The following is a 17,908-nucleotide window of genomic DNA, read 5'->3' as shown; positions in this document are numbered from 1 at the left end:
GCCTCATTGAGGGGCAGTATTTCAATACAAATAGGAAAATGAGAATACCCCTAAACATTTTTAAAGAAAAAAAACACATGATGATGATGATGATGATGATAATGTGTAATTCTGGTTTTACAATGTTTTCTCCTATCTTTCTGGATCTGTTTTCCCCAGGTGAACAGGAAATGCCAAGGTCTTTCTTAGTGAAGAGTAAGAAGGCAAACTCTTACCACCAGTACCGAGTTGTGGATGACGGTCTCCTGGTTCCGAAATGGGACCCAGCAACAGTTGTGCCCTCCACTGCAGGTGGGTCAGACAACTCTGGGTTGTCTAGGAACCACGCTGGTTATGCGAAAGCCTCCAGTGTTTAATCATAGTGACATTATATTTGTTGGATTTGTGGATCACCTTCCAATAATAATAATAATAATAATAGTAATAACAATAATTATTATTTATATGCCGCCCATCTTACTGGGTTGCCTCAGCTGCTAAGGATTGCAGCTTAGCAGCAGAGCATCTGGTTCCCATGCAGATGGTCTCGAGTTTAATAAATAAAACTATTGCCTGCATTCTGATCACAGTTATTCATGGCCACAACACCCCCAAGGACAGCGAGGCTCTCAGCACTGGTTGCCCGCAAGGCTCTGCTCCAAAAGATGGAAATGAACCTAAAGGAGTCAAAGAAGAGTATGTTCTCCCTGCCCAGAGTATGACCAGAACAGTGTCAGGGCCTCCAATATCAGGTGAGCAGCTGCGGGTCACAGCACTTTATTTGAAGCAGGCTGGGTAAGAATCAGTGCTCTTTTTTTGTTTAAAATAAATTGTGTGTGTGTGTGTGTGTGTGTGAGAGAGAGAGAGAGAGAGAGAGAGAGAGAGAGAGAGAGAGAGGCAGGCTCCCAGAGCAGCAGCCAGACCACTGTTTAAAAAGACACAGCACAAAAGGAAAACTGATTGGGAGGAGGAAATAACCAAGCTCAGGGTCAAGTTCCCAGTTCAGCTTGAGTGGAAAGGTCTGAGAAGAGAAAGTGCTCAACTTGCCGGATAGAGTGGCCATGTACCCTTTGTCTTCCCTTTAGTATGCAAGTCTAGGGTGCAGCTTCCAATATTCACATACTTAGGCTGTGGTCCTGTACTCACTTGCCTGGGAGAAAGCCCCAGTGAGCTGCAAAGCCTGGGGGTCAGAATGAATCTGTGTATGTGATGCTCTGTTTAGCTGTACATCAGCATCGCCCAGTGGTCAAATTTGCACCATTGCTTTTAGGATATGTAGGAAGAAGTATTGATGGGAAAATGAGTTTAAAACAGTCTTTCTGTCCTGCTGATTTAAGCCCTTGCTTTGTACCTCGAGTGTTTTTCCCTGGCTGGAATGTGCCCTTGTTTGCCTCGGTGGAGGATGGAGAGGGTGTGTATGCTTCTTTGCTCTACAAAGTTAAAATTTACATGTATGCAGTGCTTTTTTTCTATATATTAAAAAATGTTTAGAGGTACTCTCATTTTGACTCAAGAAAATCACCATTTTATAGTTCAAATCGGGAAAAGTACCGTATTTTTCGCTCTATAAGACACACCAGACCACAAGACGCACCTAGTTTTTGGAGGAGGAAAACAAGAAAAAAAATATTCTGAATCTCAGAAGCCAGAACAGCAAGAGGGATCGCTGCGCAGTGAAAGCAGCAATCCCTCTTGCAGTTCTGGCTTCTGGGATAGCTGCACAGCCTGCATTTGCTCCATAAGATGCACACACATTTCCCCTTACTTTTTAGGAGGGAAAAAGCGAGTCTTATAGAGCAAAAAATACAGTAAATACATTAAATGGACAAAAGTACAAAGATTCACAAAATGTTTAGGGGTATGCGTACCCCCAGGAAAAAAGCACCGCACATATGGCTCCATCCACTTTTTCCTCAGGCCATGCTTGCCACTGGCATGTGGCCCTGGGAAGGTTGCCTAGAAGGGACTGTGACCCTGGGGCTGCAAAAGGCTCCCCCACAGCCCTGTATGGTTAAAAAAAAGTAAATTACGAGCAGGCTGATAATCTGATTCATCCTATTTCACCTCAGAGATGCCTGTCCAAGCTCTGAAATCCAAAGACAGTGGCTCAGTTGAAAGTGTGGCCACCTTTTACAAGCCCAATTTTGCTTGGAGTGCCTTCCGCCCTCCATACAGCTACAGGCCAACCTCTTCTACCCTTCTGGAACGTTCCGTTAGCCTGTATGAGAGCCACCTCCTCCCAGCCTCTGAGCCACCCCTTGACTACAGCCTGAGATTCTCACCGGACATGGAGACATACCACTGTGTGATCTGTAACAAGGTGAGTTCCCCGTGGACCATCGGTGATAAATCTGTGGCCCTTCTGATGTTGGATTACAACTTCCATCATCCTCGGCCATACCTGCTGGGGCTGATGGGAGTTTATTTAAATATTTTACCCCTACCATTCGGCCAAGAGAGGCTCCCAAGGAGGCTTACCAATCATTCATCTAAAAAGACATGACACAAAAGGAAAATGAATTGGGAAGAAGGAGGAAATAACCAAGCTTAGGATCACATTCACAATTCCGAGCTCATCTAACGACCATCTGGGCTAGAAAGGTTTGAAGCTGGGCATTTGGAAGGCCAAAAGTTCCCCATTCTGATCTAAGAAAAGGCATTCCCCTCTCTCATGAGAGAACAAATATAAGGGCCTATTTCATTGTAAGGAGAGAATTCCACAAGGGTGGTTTGTTGTTGTTGTTGTTTTACATCATTGAAACAAACTGCTCATTTACCAATCTACAGGCTGACCAGATAGGAAGCAAGCAGGCAGCATAGTCTCCATGGACCCAGCTGCCATGATAACCTAGATGATGCATACATAATTCATGCTGCTGAATGGCTAAAAAATAAAATAAAATAAATTGCAGCTGTAAAGGAGGTCTAATCTAGAGTGGGAACTTGGTATGGTGGATGGAAAAGGGCTTTAACCCTTTGCCTCCTGCTACAAGCTAATGAGACTTGTTGTCCAAAACACCAGTGGAGGCGGGGCTGGAACCATGTTGGGGAAAGCCTGCTCCATGAGAAGGAGAGGCGGAAAAGCAGAACGTGAGACAGACTGAACTGCCACAGTTGTAAAAACATCTCTTTGCCCTCTCAGATATTTTCTACCCCACATGGACTGGAGGTCCACGTCCGACGATCCCACAGCGGCACACGACCCTTTGCTTGCGACACCTGCGGCAAAACGTTTGGGCACGCTGTGAGTCTGGAGCAACACGCCAACATTCACTCTCAGGTCAGGAGTGAGAAGAGGCAATAATATTCTTCCTGTCCCGTGTCTCTCACAATCAGATCTGTTTCCATTCCACTACTGTTCGGCTTCCATGAAAACCTACAACATAAGAACACAATAATTCCCTGTTGGATCAGGCCAATAGCCCATCTAGTTCAGCATCCTTTTCTTACAGTGGCTAACCAGAGACCCCAGTGGTAAGCCCACAAGCAGGATTCAAGCACAAGAGCCCTCTCCCCTCCTGTAAAGGTAAAGGTAAAGGAAAAGGGACCCCTGACCATTAGGTCCAGTCGTGGCCGACTCTGGGGTTGTGGCGCTCATCTCGCTTTACTGGCCGAGGGAGCCGGCGTACAGCTTCCGGGTCATGTGGCCAGCATGACTAAGCGGCTTCTGGCGAACCAGAGCAGCGCACAGAAACACCGTTTACCTTCCCGCCGGAGCGGTACCTATTTATCTACTTGCACTTTGACGTGCTTTCGAACTGCTAGGTTGGCAGGAGCAGGGAGGCAGGAGCAGGGACCGAGCAACGGGAGCTCACCTCGTCATGGGGATTCGAACTGCCGACCTTCTGGTTGGCAAGCCCTAGGCTCAGTGGTTTAACCCATAGTGCCACCCGCGTCCCTCTCCCCTCCTGTGGTTTCCAGCAATTGATATTCAGAAGCAGTGCTGCCTTCAACTGCAGAGGCAGAGCATAGCCATCATGGCTAGTAGTCATCAACAGCCTTACCCTTCATGAATTTATCCAAACCTCTTTTAAAGCCATCTAGGTTGGAGCAAATTCCATAGTTTAACTATGAGCTGTGTGAAGAAGTTCTTCCTTTTCCCCCCTGTCCTGAACATTAAACCTCTGTCATGTCACCTCTTCCCCAGCTTTTCTCTAAACTAAAAAGTTCCAAATGCAAAAAGTACCTACATTGTTGTTCTCTTGCTAGTCACTATTCACTTGAAATAAACAAAATTAATTATGTCGTTAGTTATGTGATCAATTTCAATCTGAGGAAAACCTGGAAGACATAAACTGGAAATAACATTTACTTAGGTTTTGCAGACCTAAAACAACCCCAACAAAAGCAAATGCGGCTTGTATTCACTTGCATGATTTCCAGGGTTGGTGTTTCCCATCTCTGGACAACTGGCCTGACTTTTGGTCTCGATTTCTTGATCTTGTTGTTACAGGAGAGAAGCTTTGCATGCAAAATGTGTGGGAAGACTTTCAAACGCTCTTCCACCCTCTCCACTCACTTGCTGATCCACTCAGACACAAGGCCATACCCCTGCCAGTACTGCGGGAAACGCTTCCACCAGAAGTCAGACATGAAAAAACACACTTACATCCACACAGGTGAGAGGAGGAGTACCCCCCTGCTGGTGGGATGGGGAGATGCTGGTTCAGCCTATTTCACTCATGTGTCTATTGCAGCATGTGTCTATTTCACATGCAGGTGCAATACTTGGTTTTTTTACTTGTTTATTATTATTATATGTCTAGACCCACCTTTCCTCCAAGGAGCTCAAAGTGGTTTCTCCCCTCCCCAGTTTATGTTCACAACAACCCTGTAAGGAAGGTTTAGGTTGAGACAAAGTAATAGATGACCCAGTGAGCTTCTTGGGAAAGTTGGGATTTGAACCCACTTCCACAGGTACTGGAAGTTACATTGGAGCCCCTGAGTGCCATGCTGGTGACCTAATGGATACATATAATAATTCCTTTTGACCTCCTTTCTTTGCCATCCAGGAGAGAAGCCAGTTTGGTCTCTCCCTTGCCTTGAATTTATTCCTGGGATAAATTCAAGTGCAACAGGCTTCCCAGGGGCCCTGTAGTAGTTCACCACACCTCTTAGGCCAGTGGGCACCTGTGGAGTTTTGGGAGTGTCCTTGTCAAAAATAATTTTATCCATTATAGCTACCGTATTTTTCGCTCTATAACACGCACCCGACCATAACACACACGTAGTTTTTAGAGGAGGAAAATCCGTAGGCATGCCAACCATAGGCATTCCCTCCATAACACGCACAGACATTTCCCTTTACTTTCTAGGAGGAAAAAAGTGAGTGTTATGGTGCAAAAAATACGGTATATTCCAAGGTAAATACTACCAAGCATCCAGTGTAAGACTTTGGGCTCTTTCCCATTGAGTTACTGTTCGAGCTCCTAAGACAGTACGACTAATTAGAGCTGCTGATATATTTTTGCTTCTTGTCATCTCCTCTTTGCCATCCAGGGGAGAAGCCACACAAATGCCAGGTCTGTGGCAAAGCCTTCAGCCAGAGCTCCAACCTCATTACGCACAGCCGCAAGCACACTGGGTTCAAGCCGTTTAGCTGTGAGCTCTGCGGCAAGGGCTTCCAGCGCAAGGTGGATCTGCGGCGACACCGGGAGAGTCAGCATAGCCTCAAGTGAGGAGAACAGCCTTCTGAGTTCAGCTAAGGGGAGATGGCTGACATCAGGAGAGATCCTTGCAGAGAGAGGAGAGTGTGCCCAAGATGAATTTCCTCCTGTTCTTCATCAAGAGAGAGAGAGAATGAAGGAGCCTAAGGAAGAGCAGCATTGTTCTCTTCCAGAGGGCCCATTGCTTAGGCTCAGTTTTCCCCACCTGTAGATTTTCTTCTCCTTCAAGGGAGGACAGTCAATGGAGACAGTACTGAGCTACACAGCTCAACAGCCTTACTTGGTTTGAGGCCCCCTCTGCACTGTACGTTTAAAGCTATCTCGTACCACGGCTTCTGGGAAACTGTCGTTTGCTAAGGAGGATGAGAGCAATTTGGAGACTCCCCACTCCTTTCACAGAACTACAATTCCCAGAGTTCCCCTGGAAGGTGAATTAGTTGTTAAACCACTCTGGGAATTCTTCCTCCAAAGAATCCTGGGAAGTGTAGTTTGTTAAGGGTACATAGTAGTAGTATTCCCTTAACAGAGCAACAAATCCCAAAGTTAAGAGGGATTGGTTGTTCAGCCAATCTGGAAACTGTAGCTCTGGGAAGGGAAAATGGATCTCCCAAGTACTCTTACACCCTTAACAAGCTACAGTTCCCATAATTTCTTTGGGGAAGCTATGAAAGTTGAAAGCTGTATGATACAGCTTTAAATGTACAGTGAAATGGAGCCTAAGTCTGTTCCATATAATCTGCCTGCAAAACAAGTGCTCTGTCACTGAGCTAAGGCCCTTCTGGGATAATTTTTTTAATCTGCTGAACTGTCATGGCTTCCTCCAAAGAATCCTAGGAAATGTAGGTTACTGAGAGTAGGACATTTCCTACTACAGTGGTACCTCAGGTTAAGAACTTAGTTCGTTCCGGAGTTCCGTTCTTAACCTGAAACTGTTCTTAACCTGAAGCACCACTTTAGCTAATGGGGCCTCCTGCTGCCGCTGCGCTGCCGCTGCAGGATTTCTGTTCTCATCCTGAAGCAAAGTTCTTAACCCGAGGTAATATTTCTGGGTTAGCAGAGTCTGTAACCTGAAGTGTATGTAACCTGAAGCGTATGTAACCCGAGGTACCACTGTAGTCTTCCCCCACAGGACTACAGTGCCCATGATGCCCTAGGGAGAAGGAAGAACAGTTAAAACCACTTTAAGCATGGAACACTGATATGCTGCATGAAGAAGATTTGCAAGAAAGAAGAGCATAATGGCTAAGCTTGAGCCCCTCCTTGTTGCCCCCCCCCCAGCAAAACCTCATCTGCCTTCTCAGAGAACACTGTCAATATGTATTTATGCTTATCTTGTTGTATGTATTGTTTTGAATGAATCATGCCACCCCTGGTGTTTTTACCAAAGATGCCTTACACAGCACCTATGAGCACATAGTTACTGGAGGACAAACCTTTGCGTTGAGGTTCTCTGCTCTCTGTTTTGGAGTATTCAGACACCCCCAACTCCCTATGCCACTAATATAATTATGATCTGTTTATTTGTACTCCATTTTCCCTCAAAATTGTGCCCAAGGTGGATCACAACATACCAGCAGAACAAGTATAACAAGAATAACAATTCAAAATATATATTAGAAACAACCTATGAGATCGTCTTATCACATGTCCACTTGAATGCTTCGATCAGTGGAATTGCCACTATTACAGGTGCCACATAATACCCATTCCACATTTCTAATAAATCTTTTACTCTGGCAGCACCTACGCTTTAGAGCTCTGCCTATTGATACGAGGCAAGCGCCTGCATTGTACTCTCTTTTGGCACCCGCGAAAAACAATGTTTAGACAAGTCCACCTGGATGCTTAGAAACATGACACAAGATTGAATCTGTTTTCAGTCTATTGTTATTTTAACTTTTTGATTGTCTTAAATTATTTTCTTAGTGATAATTCTATTGTTTTATCCTTTTTTGTAAACTGCTTTGAGGTTGTTGTTTTTTATAAGTGGTGTATAAACTGTATGAACTTTATGATACAGTACATAATATCAATAAATGCATTTTTTTAAAAAAACAATCCATACAAGTTTGTATAAAACAATACAGACAAACCAACCTAACTAAACAGCTTAGAATTAAACAGGAGAGATAAAAACGCCTAACACGGAAGTAAAAAGTATAGAAATCAACCACATGATACATTGATTTCCTAGAGTTTGGACCAAAAGCTCTATTTTCAAACTTCCAGGGGCCTCACCCTTTCTATCTCTTGGGGTACTGCAGATACTCCTACATTAGTTCTCAGGGTGGGGAGAGGCCATGTGGGTGCCAACTTGAATAAAATAATGGGGGGGCAGGTAAGCCCCACTTCACAGAATTGATCACAAGTCATGGTGCACACACAAACCATGGCCCATCACCTTTGGGGGGACCTGCCCCCCTCAAATAATTTATGGGAGGTGAAGGGACCTCAGCCCCTGAGAACTGGCTCCTATGATCTTGGCTGTCACTCCACACAGAGGCCAATAACATACCCTCCAACATTTCTCTGAAGAAAATAGGGGTGTCCTACTGTGTTGCCCCAGTCACTCTAGCTGGCTTCCCACATATAAAAACATCGTACCATATCCTCCAACATCTTTCTGATGAAAATAGGGACGTCCTAATGAAAAACAGAACATTCTAGGATCAAGTCAGAAATCGGGATGGCTTCTGTAAATTCGGGTCCCTCCCTGGAAAATAGGGACAGTTGGAGGGTCTGCAATAACTTTCATTCCACATTCTTCTACCAAACAGCATACATTCACGTGAGCTGGGGGGTAAACAGACTTTCTCTCAGATAAGGGTAAGAGGAGATAAATATACCCTTCAAAGAGAGTGTTTTATAAATAAAAATAAATGACTATCTCTAGGGGTGGGGAGTGGGGAACCTGTGGCCCCATGGGGCAGGTCACCCCATTTGTCCTGTGAGGCAAGCTGTTGTAAACAAAATCTGCCCTTTTTCCTTATGGGGTATCCAAGAGCCTGTATAGAGTCCTTAAGTGGGTTCCCTATCGGTAAGAGAAAATAACAGAGGCCAACCAGAGAATATTGAGAAGCAAAGCAGCTATTAAGCCTGATCTTTATTAAACTGTTGCAACAAGTTCCTCACTCACCCCAAGCAGGAAAGAAGAGGAACCCACAACAAAGGTGTTCGCCCTTATATAGACTTTTTAAATTGCCCACCCTCAAACTCCAGACCGTTCCCAGAAACATCATACCTACATCACAGAAGAGGTGGTCTACAACAGAAATCTGAGTGCGTTGTTTATTTAACCCTGTCTGGCAGGTTACCTGGTTGCATTATCTGGGTTTTGGCCACTCTTTTGTTATTATAACTACTTAATTCCTGGATCCAGGTCACAGGTTCACCCTAGTCACACCTTAAATGTGCCCTTGAGGCAGGATTTGTGAGCACAGAGACAATGGGGAGGTTTTTTCTATTTCTCCCTCATTGCAGAGAAATATTTGGTCAGTTTGGGAGAGTCAAAATGGTTTCAGGACTGTCTTCCTGTACTGTTTCAAACATGTGGTTTATGTATTCATGTACAGTCATACCTCGTTACGTTTGCTTCATGTTACATTCTTTCAGGTTACGGCCTGTGGTGACCTGGAAGTACCGGAAAGAGTTACTTCCGGGTTTCGCCGCTCGCGCATGCGCAGAAGCGCTAAATCGCGCTGTGCACCTGCGCAGATACGGCGCTTCAGGTTGCGCTGTTTTCAATGTTGCGAACAGGCCTCGCAACCAGAGGTACTACTGTATGTGTTTGCCTTGTACATTTATTTTATATTTTTGAGACTTTAAATTCTTATAACAAAGCTGAGGCCATCTGAGAGGCATGACTTAGGTATGGGGGTGTGGCCTGCTGGGGACAACCTCATGGGTTTTAAAACATAAGTCATGACTCCCTAAGTTTTCTTGCTGCCACTCTAAATGAGTTAGAATGGAAGGAGAGGCTGGGGAAATAAAAACAGGAAGAGGTGGGGAGGGAGAATGTTTCAGGATACACAGATTCAAAAGCAGGGCTATGTAAGTCAGCCTCATGGCTAGCCAGGTAATGTGAATAACTGATAGTGATGGAAATGTCATTGACGCAAAGCCTTTTGTTTCACAAGATAGGAGAGAAGCCAGGTGTCTGATTTGCTTTTTATGGATATTTACAGATTTACCTGGGGTTTGCAAGGCCATTGCAGTTACATCTACAAAAAGCTTCCTGGGATGTTGGGGAAGGGCTGCAGCGCAGCAAAAGTGTCGTACTTTCAGCGCAGAAGTCCCAGGTTCAATCCCCACCAGATTCAATCCTGACAGCCGCTGCCTGTCAGTACAGACAGTACCAAGCTAGACGGACCCAATGCTATGACTCTGTAAAATTGCAGGCAGAAGGTCCCTGGTTCAATCCCCGGCATCTCTGGGTAGGGCTAGAGGAGACCCCTGTCTGAAACTCAGGAGATAGCTGCCAGTCAGTGTAGACAAGATTGAGTAGCTAGACCAATGATCTGAGTTGGTAAAAGGCTTCCTATTTAAATCAGTTATTTATCCAGGACTAGAGGGATGCGGGTGGCGCTGTGGGTTAAACCACAGAGCCTAGGACTTGCCAATCAGAAGGTCGGCGGTTTGAATCCCTGCGACGGGGTGAACTCCCGTTGCTTGGTCCCTGCTCCTGCCAACCTAGCAGTTCGAAAGCATGTCAAAGTGCAAGTAGATAAATAGGTATTGCTCCGGCAGGAAGGTAAACGGTATTTCCGTGCGCTGCTCTGGTTCGCCAGAAGCGGCTTAGTCATGCTGGCCACATGACCCGGAAGCTGTACGCCAGCTCCCTCGGCCAATAAAGCGAGATGAGCGCCGCAACCCCAGAGTCGGCCATGACTGGACCTAATGGTCAGGGGTTCCTTTACCTTTACTTAGAGCAGAGCACCTTTTTACATGCAGAAGGCCCAGGCATTTCCAATCCCCAATGGCATTTCCAGGTAAGGCTAGAGGAGACCCCTTGTCTGAAACACTGGGGAGTAGCTGCCCATCAGAGTTGACATTACTGAGCTAAAGGAATGTTGGCCTTCCTTAGTATAAGGCAGCTTCCCATGTCCTCCCCTTCCCCCACCACACAAAATGCTTTCACCTTTCTGGAGATTGCACATTTTTGCTCTTCCTGCTCATAATCAACCCAAGATCTGTTGGTTGAAGACAGCTGGAAGGAAGAATACACAAACGTGTAAACGCCCCCCCCAGCCCCTCCTGGAAGAAGCCTGCAGGGAGTGCTTTGCATGCCCCTAATTTGCTAACCAAAGCAATCCAAATATCCCTCCCCTTCCCCCCCCAGCACAGGAATGAAGGTGTTAAGGTGGGGAGGGGTGAAAGATAGGGCAGGAGGAGACAATCGGGCTTTTCATTCCTCCAGCTTTGTTGAGATTTCGATGTTAGGTTAGTTCCTAATTGACTGGCGGCTAGGATGGCTGCTGAGGATGGCAGTGTGGCCCAACTGCCTACGGCAAGTCCACATACAATGGTATCTCAGGTTACATACGCTTCAGGTTACATACGCTTCAGGTTACAGACTCCGCTAACCCAGAAATAGTACCTCAGGTTAAGAACTTTGATTCAGGATGAGAACAAAAATCGCGCGGTAGCAGTGGGAGGCCCCATTAGCTAAAGTGGTGCGTCAGGTTAAAAACAGTTTCAGGTTAAGAACGGACCTCCGGAACGAATTAAGTACACAACCAGAGGTACCACTGTACTGGACACCTTCACATCACATGGCTCCTGCCACAAAAAGAGAATATTGGGAACTGTAGTTTGTTAAGGATGCTAGGAATTGTAGCTCTGTGAAGGGGTAATTACCGTATTTGATGAAAGGGAAACGTGTGTGCGTCCTATGGGGCGAATGCAGGCTTTTGCTGAAGCCTGCGCACTGACCCCTCTCGCTCTCCAGGCTTCAGGAAGCTATCCGCAAGCCTTGCACGCCCGGGGGGAGTTTCCGCGGGCGCGCAAGGCTTGCGGCGGCAGCCTGCAGCGCGGAGCACGGGGCACCCTCCAGAGGACGCCCCGTGCTTCGCGCAGGTGTCCGCAAGCCTTGCGTGCCTGGCGGGAGTTGCCGCCGGGCTCGCAAGGCTTGCCGATAGCAGCCTGTTCTGGGGGGAGGGGAATATATATTTTTTATTCATTCCCCCCCCCCCCCAAATGAGGTGCGTTCTATGGGCCAGTGCGCCCTATAGGGCGAAAAATACGGTACTACATAATAATAATTTAAAGAAAGTAGCATTAATAGTCACTGCCTTTCAGCCTAACCAATCCCACAAGGTGCTTGTGGGGATTAAATGAAGAGTAGGAGGACCATGCCCACCAACTTTAATTGGGGGAAAAGATGAACTATAAATGTGATATGATAATGATAATGATAACAATAATTTAAAGACAGTAGTAGTAACAGTCACTGTCTCTTAGCCTGATCTACCTCCCAATGTTGTGGGGATTAAATGAGGGGGAGAACCACACCCACCACCCTTCCTTGGAATATAAATGCAATAAGTTAATAAAAAATAAGGATACAAAAAGAGAACTTTTTTTTTTAAAGCAACCTTTGGTTTTATGCCCCTCACCCTGACACAAAGTAAAACACTACTGGAAAACGGGAGCCTGGAAATCTGAGGTTGAGGAGGGCAGCTTGTGGAGCTCAGCTTTGGGGTGATAAGTTTATCAGGGTTTGCCAGCTGCCAACTGCCAAGGCTGTCAAGCAGGCCTGTTAGGGAGGGGGAAGATCTACCAGGGCAAGATAGGTCACCCTAGGCCTTATCAGAGCCCAGTCTCACAACACAGAGATCCAGAAAAGGGCTTTCTCCACCCCACAACAAAAGGCAGATTGGCAAGGCGGAGGACATGGGAACGGAGTGTAGGAGGAGGTGAAAGTCTTCCATGCAACTGGGGAACTTTGCAAAATGGAAGGTGATGGTGAGAAAATCTGCAGGACAGGCAAACATGGAAAGTCTTGGACGGGAGACACTTAGAGCAGTAGTTATTATAAAAGACTGGATCCTCTTTAAAGCCTCCTTCATATCATCCATTTAAACCACTATGATACCACTATAAACTGTAACTGGTTTCGTGTGAAATTCTGGCAGCTGTAGTTTGTTATGGGTGCAGAGAGTTGTTAGGAGGTGCACACACACACACCCATTCCCCTCCCAGAGCAACAATTTGTATATATCCTTTTATTTCCTGTTTCTCTGAATTCCAAAGCATTCAAATTATTAACATGACAAAACATAATACAGGAGAAATAAAATAGGTGGGGGAAGTGAAGTTACAAGGAACCAGGCAGAGGCGCTCACCTTCCTATCGGATGTCAAGGAGATAAATAACTATGCAACTTTTAGAGAACATCTGAAGGCAACTCTGTATATAGGGAAGTTCTTAATGTTTGATGTTTTATGGTTTTTATATCTGTTGGAAGGTGCCCAGAGTGGTTGGGGCAAGCCAATCAGATGGGTGAAGTACAAATAATAAAAAATATTATAATGATTATTACTAGTTTTTAATTGTTTTAGCTGAGTTTTGTGTACAGTTTTGCTATGTATGCACCATTCATTTTGACAAATAAGTTTATGAATCTTTTTTTAAAAAATAGACATAATAAATATATCTGCATGGACTATGTGTGTTTGCATGTGTGTCATAGAGCACATCCCATAATTCTTTGCAAAACACACAGACTTGAATACCATGGCAGACTGGCTGATGTGGAAGCTGCTCCCAATAAATGACAAGCCCCCCCCCCAACTTCCTTTTCCATGTCATTTCAAAAACTGGACAGCTTATCTTCCCTCCTATACTGTTTTCTATTTGGAGCTTTCATTGCATTTTTGGCTGTGGCTGAGGAGCTGGAATCCCCTTCCTTTCTGCTCAGTGCAAACTATCTCTTGGAGCAGAAAGCGTTTTTTTGTCTCTTCATATTTTTAAAGAGCAACATTGCACCACCAAAGCTGAATATAGTAGTTCCACAAGTGGCGGCATCCCATAGCCACCTGTTGACTCACTCACCCCTGTACAACTGAGACATGTGTTTGATAAGTCCAAAGAGTGCAGTAACACCTTGGAGAACACACTATTTGCTACCTGAGGGCTGCATTCCTTCCTAATCAACTTTCTAGGGGTCACATGGTGTGAATTTATCCTAATAAACACATTATTGTAAGCAGTATTGTCTAAAATACACATTTTTGCACAGAGTTTTCCCTAAAGCAATGCATTCATGTACTATGATTTCACAAATACATTAATTTTTACAGACACATTCCACTCGTGTATGCAGATTGTAAACATTGGTTGGTTGCAGAATTGCGATGCAAAATTAGGGTAAGTGTGGATTTCAAAGGTGCTGCATTTCGGTTCCCATATGGTTTCAGAAAGTGCAAATTTGAAATATTCACTTTTAAATGTGAACCACATTTAATTTCTCCATCATCCCTACTGGTGTGATTTTACTGTCACTTCTGGGACTAATGAGTGGAGCTGCCCTATGTATACAGAAATATAGCCTCAATTTTCCACTCTCTATTGACCTTCTCCTTGAACTATTACATGGGGCTGCCCTTAAAGATAGACTGGAGGCTGCAGCTGGTGAATAATGCAATTGCTAGGTTGTAAACTGGGTCAGCCTGATGGGACCATATAACACCAATAATGAAACTATTACTAGGGCTGCCAGTGAACTACCAGACCAAATTCAATGTGTTAGTATTAGCATATAAAGCCCCAAATGGCATGGGACCCAAGTACGTAAAAGAGCCCCTTTTCAAATACCAACCATCTCAGACCCTATAATCATCAGGTGAGGACTTGGTGGTGGTGCCACCACTTGGGGGGCTACCCAGCTGACAAGGCCTTTTCAGTGGTGGGTCCCTGGTTGTGGAATGCCCTCCCTTGCAATATGTGCCTTTCTGTTTGAAGACATTCCTCTTTATCTAGGCATTTGGTGACTGCAGAATACTGTTCCTGGTGACTCTGCTATCCTTGGATGGAATAACCTTTATAACCGTAAGTGCTTTCAGAATGTTTTTAACTGAAACTGTTTTTAGATGGTTTTAAATGTAGTGGTTTTAAGAATTATTTCATCTGTTGTGGAAGTGTGTTGTAATGGTTACAGTGTTGGACTAGGGCCTGGGAGACCAGGGTGTGAAACCCCTACTCAGCCGTGAAGCTCTCAGTCATTGTCTCTCAGTCTAATCTACCTCATAGGATTGTTGTGAGGACAAAATAGGGAAGGAAAAACAATGTAGGCCACCTTCAGCTTCTTTGAGGAAAAGCTAGTGTATATATATATATATATATATATATATATATGAATGTGTTTTAAAACTGTGTCTCTTATGTCTGTCTCCCTGGGCTTATTGGGGTGGAAGGGTGGGGTATAAATTACAGTAAATTAATAAATAATAAATGAGAAAATGAAATTGCCCTTTAAAAGATATCCCACAAACTACAAGCAACTAAAGGGCAGAGCTCGAATGAGCATTTTTATAAATATATATGACATGATTTTATTTCTTACACAAACATGTGAGGAGGCACGTGGTCACTCAGTGCCTTCAGTGTATGCAAGTGTCTGGCTCATTTAAGTCTACCCAGAACCTTTATTCTCATAGGCGGAGAATACTTTTTTGTTATAAATCTTTATTACTTGTAAAGCGAATCTTTGTATGAGCTAAAACTTATATTATCCATTTGGAGCTGTGTTGTGTACTTTTGTCCTAGGCTGTGACATTCTATGCTTTAAATCTTTTGACTCTTTATTTTCTTTCTTTTTGTTACATTTGCAAGTATTTTTGTTAACAATTCAATTATATATATATATATATATATATATATATATATATATATATGATGCACTATTTATTTTATGTGCTGTGAAGCAGTTCTCTGCAAATCCCCACTCTGCCTCCTCAGCTGTCAAGCTGAAATCCTTCTGAGAGCCCTAAACCTGCTCTCCACTGAGCCTCAAGGCCACCGTGTTATCGCTCCCTGCCACTTGCCTTTTTGTCCCTTGGATTCTCCGCCCCCGGTGATTCAGCAAAATCTTCTCTGAGGAAAGAAACAGAAGCCCCACACTGAACAAATCACAATGTCAGATTGCCAAGGTGGACGAGAGGAGAGGTGAAATACAAAAAGGGGACAATTAGGTGGTCAGGACACCATGACTAGCAAGACTTATTAATAATATTGTACCGTGCACACAGGACGTGGGTGGCGCTGTGGTCTAAACCATTGAGCGTAAGGCTTGCTGATCGGAAGATTGGCGGTTCGAATCCCCACGACGGGGTGAGCTCCTGTTGCTTGGTCCCTGCTCCTGCCAACCTAGCAGTTCAAAAGCACGTCAAAGTGCAAGTAGATAAATAGGTACCGCTCCGGCGGGAAGGTAAACAGCGTTTCTGTGCGCTGCTCTGGTTCGCCTGAAGTGGCTTAGTCATGCTGGCCACATGACCCGGAAGCTGTATGCCGGCTCCCTCGGCCAGTAAAGCAAGATGAGCGCCGCAACTCAAGAGTCGTCCGCGATTGGACCTAACAGTCAAGGGTCCCTTTACCTTTACCTTATCGTGCACACAACTTACTCAAGTGGCAGCAAGTTCCAGGGGTTGATTTTTATAACGTTGGTTTCCTTTTGGGTGGGGGAAGAGAGCACTGGAGATTTCTGATCCTTCTGGAAATAAATTGTTCATTTAAAAATATAAGAAGGTGCCTTACACTGAATCAAATCAGGCCATCTGGCTAAGAACTGACTGGCAGTGGCTCTCCAGGATTTCAGGCAGAGAACATTCCCAGCCTGGCCCTGAGCTCCCAGTGAGGATTGAACCTGGGACCTTCTGCATGCAAAGCAGATGCTCTGTCACTTGGGTCTGGCCTTTCCTATATATTTTAAAATGGACAGGTTGTGCAGATGGGAAACAAACAGCAGGCCAAACTTTGTTATTGTTGTTAAGTTATACATTTAGAAACTGCTTTACAGTCTGCATATATGGAAGCAGTGTACAACAAGAAATAATGATATTAACTATGAATAATACATACACCGGAGAGGATACCACCTTCCCTGCTGCTACAGTCACATGGGCTTTGGGTTGCTCTGTATGCTGATGGCTGTGGCTGCAGCCTACCATTTTAATTCCCCCACAATGTCTCTGGGTCCCTGACATAGTGCTTCTGCACTATGCAGAATAATCAGACACTGCGGACAGAAAACTGTAAAATTTCTCCTTCCTCATATATAGGGTGAATTCCTGAAAGCCGCCCCCTCGCAGAGCTTCACACCACAGTACTTCACCACATAGCACATAGTTAAAATGGCGGGATTTGCTTCAACAAGATGCAGTGGTGGCCACCTTTTTGAACACACCTGGAAGAGGACTGGACAAACTATTGGAGGATAAGGCTATCAATGGCTACTAGCCATGATGGCTATGTTCCCCCTCCAGGGGCAGAGGCATCTAGTTGGCCCCTGTGGGACTAGATGCTGACAGGAGTGCCAGCTTGGCCCTGCGACCATGGGTGCCCGCTGTCATGGATGTCATGCAGCGCGCATGGCCCTGGCACCAATTTTTTTGGGTGCTTGGGCACCCAGGGCCCCAGAGAGTTAGCACCTATGGAGGCTGGACTGGGTGGGCCTTTAGCCTGATCTAGCAGGGCTCTTCTTATGCTCTTATGATCAGCTCTAGTGAAGATAGATATACAGTGGTACCTCGGGTTACATATGCTTCAGGTTATAGACTCCGCTAACCCAGAAATATTACCTCGGGTTAAGAACTTTGTTTCAGGATGAGAACAGAAATTGTGCTCCGGCGGCGCAGCGGCAGCGGGAGGCCCCATTAGCTAAAGTGGTGCTTCATGTTAAGAACAGTTTCAGGTTAAGAACGGACCTCCGGGACGAATTAAGTACTTAACCCGAGGTACCACTGTAATATTTTAAGTGCAATGTTAGCAAATGTGTGCTCCCATTACATTTGAATTCTTACATCATTCTTCACCCTCAGTTTCAGCAAGGTGCAAGTTTTCAAGGAAGATCAGTAACAGTAGATAAAGTACGGTAAGTTTGCCTGCCATTACTAATTGAGGACCCCCTGAAAAACTTACGAGGAACCAGCAGCAGAAAATAATGTGCAAAACAACTGCTGTATTTAATAAACAAAACAACAACAACCCTTGTATAGTGTGCCTCTTGTGTCACTGATAGTTGTCAAATAGTGCACCCTGGTGTTCAT

At 45.0% G+C, this 17,908-nt stretch overlaps 1 protein-coding gene across 3 annotated transcripts in view; it reads left to right on the top strand.

Annotated features, from left to right (window-relative positions):
• GFI1B (growth factor independent 1B transcriptional repressor) overlaps nucleotides 1-7,632 on the top strand; it is a 29,173-nt gene extending 21,541 nt beyond the window's left edge. For all 3 annotated transcript variants that reach the window (XM_080990657.1, XM_080990656.1, XM_080990658.1), the window contains 6 exons: nucleotides 160-291; nucleotides 570-731; nucleotides 2,049-2,299; nucleotides 3,122-3,259; nucleotides 4,433-4,598; nucleotides 5,479-7,632. In XM_080990657.1, the coding sequence (XP_080846783.1) occupies nucleotides 160-291; nucleotides 570-731; nucleotides 2,049-2,299; nucleotides 3,122-3,259; nucleotides 4,433-4,598; nucleotides 5,479-5,657 (1,028 nt within the window). In that variant the 3' untranslated portion in view covers nucleotides 5,658-7,632. The remainder of the gene's footprint in view (nucleotides 1-159; nucleotides 292-569; nucleotides 732-2,048; nucleotides 2,300-3,121; nucleotides 3,260-4,432; nucleotides 4,599-5,478) is intronic.
• Nucleotides 7,633-17,908: the final 10,276 nt, after the last annotated feature.

The sequence above is a fragment of the Podarcis pityusensis genome, assembly GCF_964106645.2.
Source record: "Podarcis pityusensis genome assembly, chromosome: Z".
Classification (NCBI taxonomy): Eukaryota; Metazoa; Chordata; class Lepidosauria; order Squamata; family Lacertidae; genus Podarcis; species Podarcis pityusensis.
Note: the sequence above shows the minus strand (reverse complement) of the source record. Positions and strands in the feature narration are given on the sequence as shown.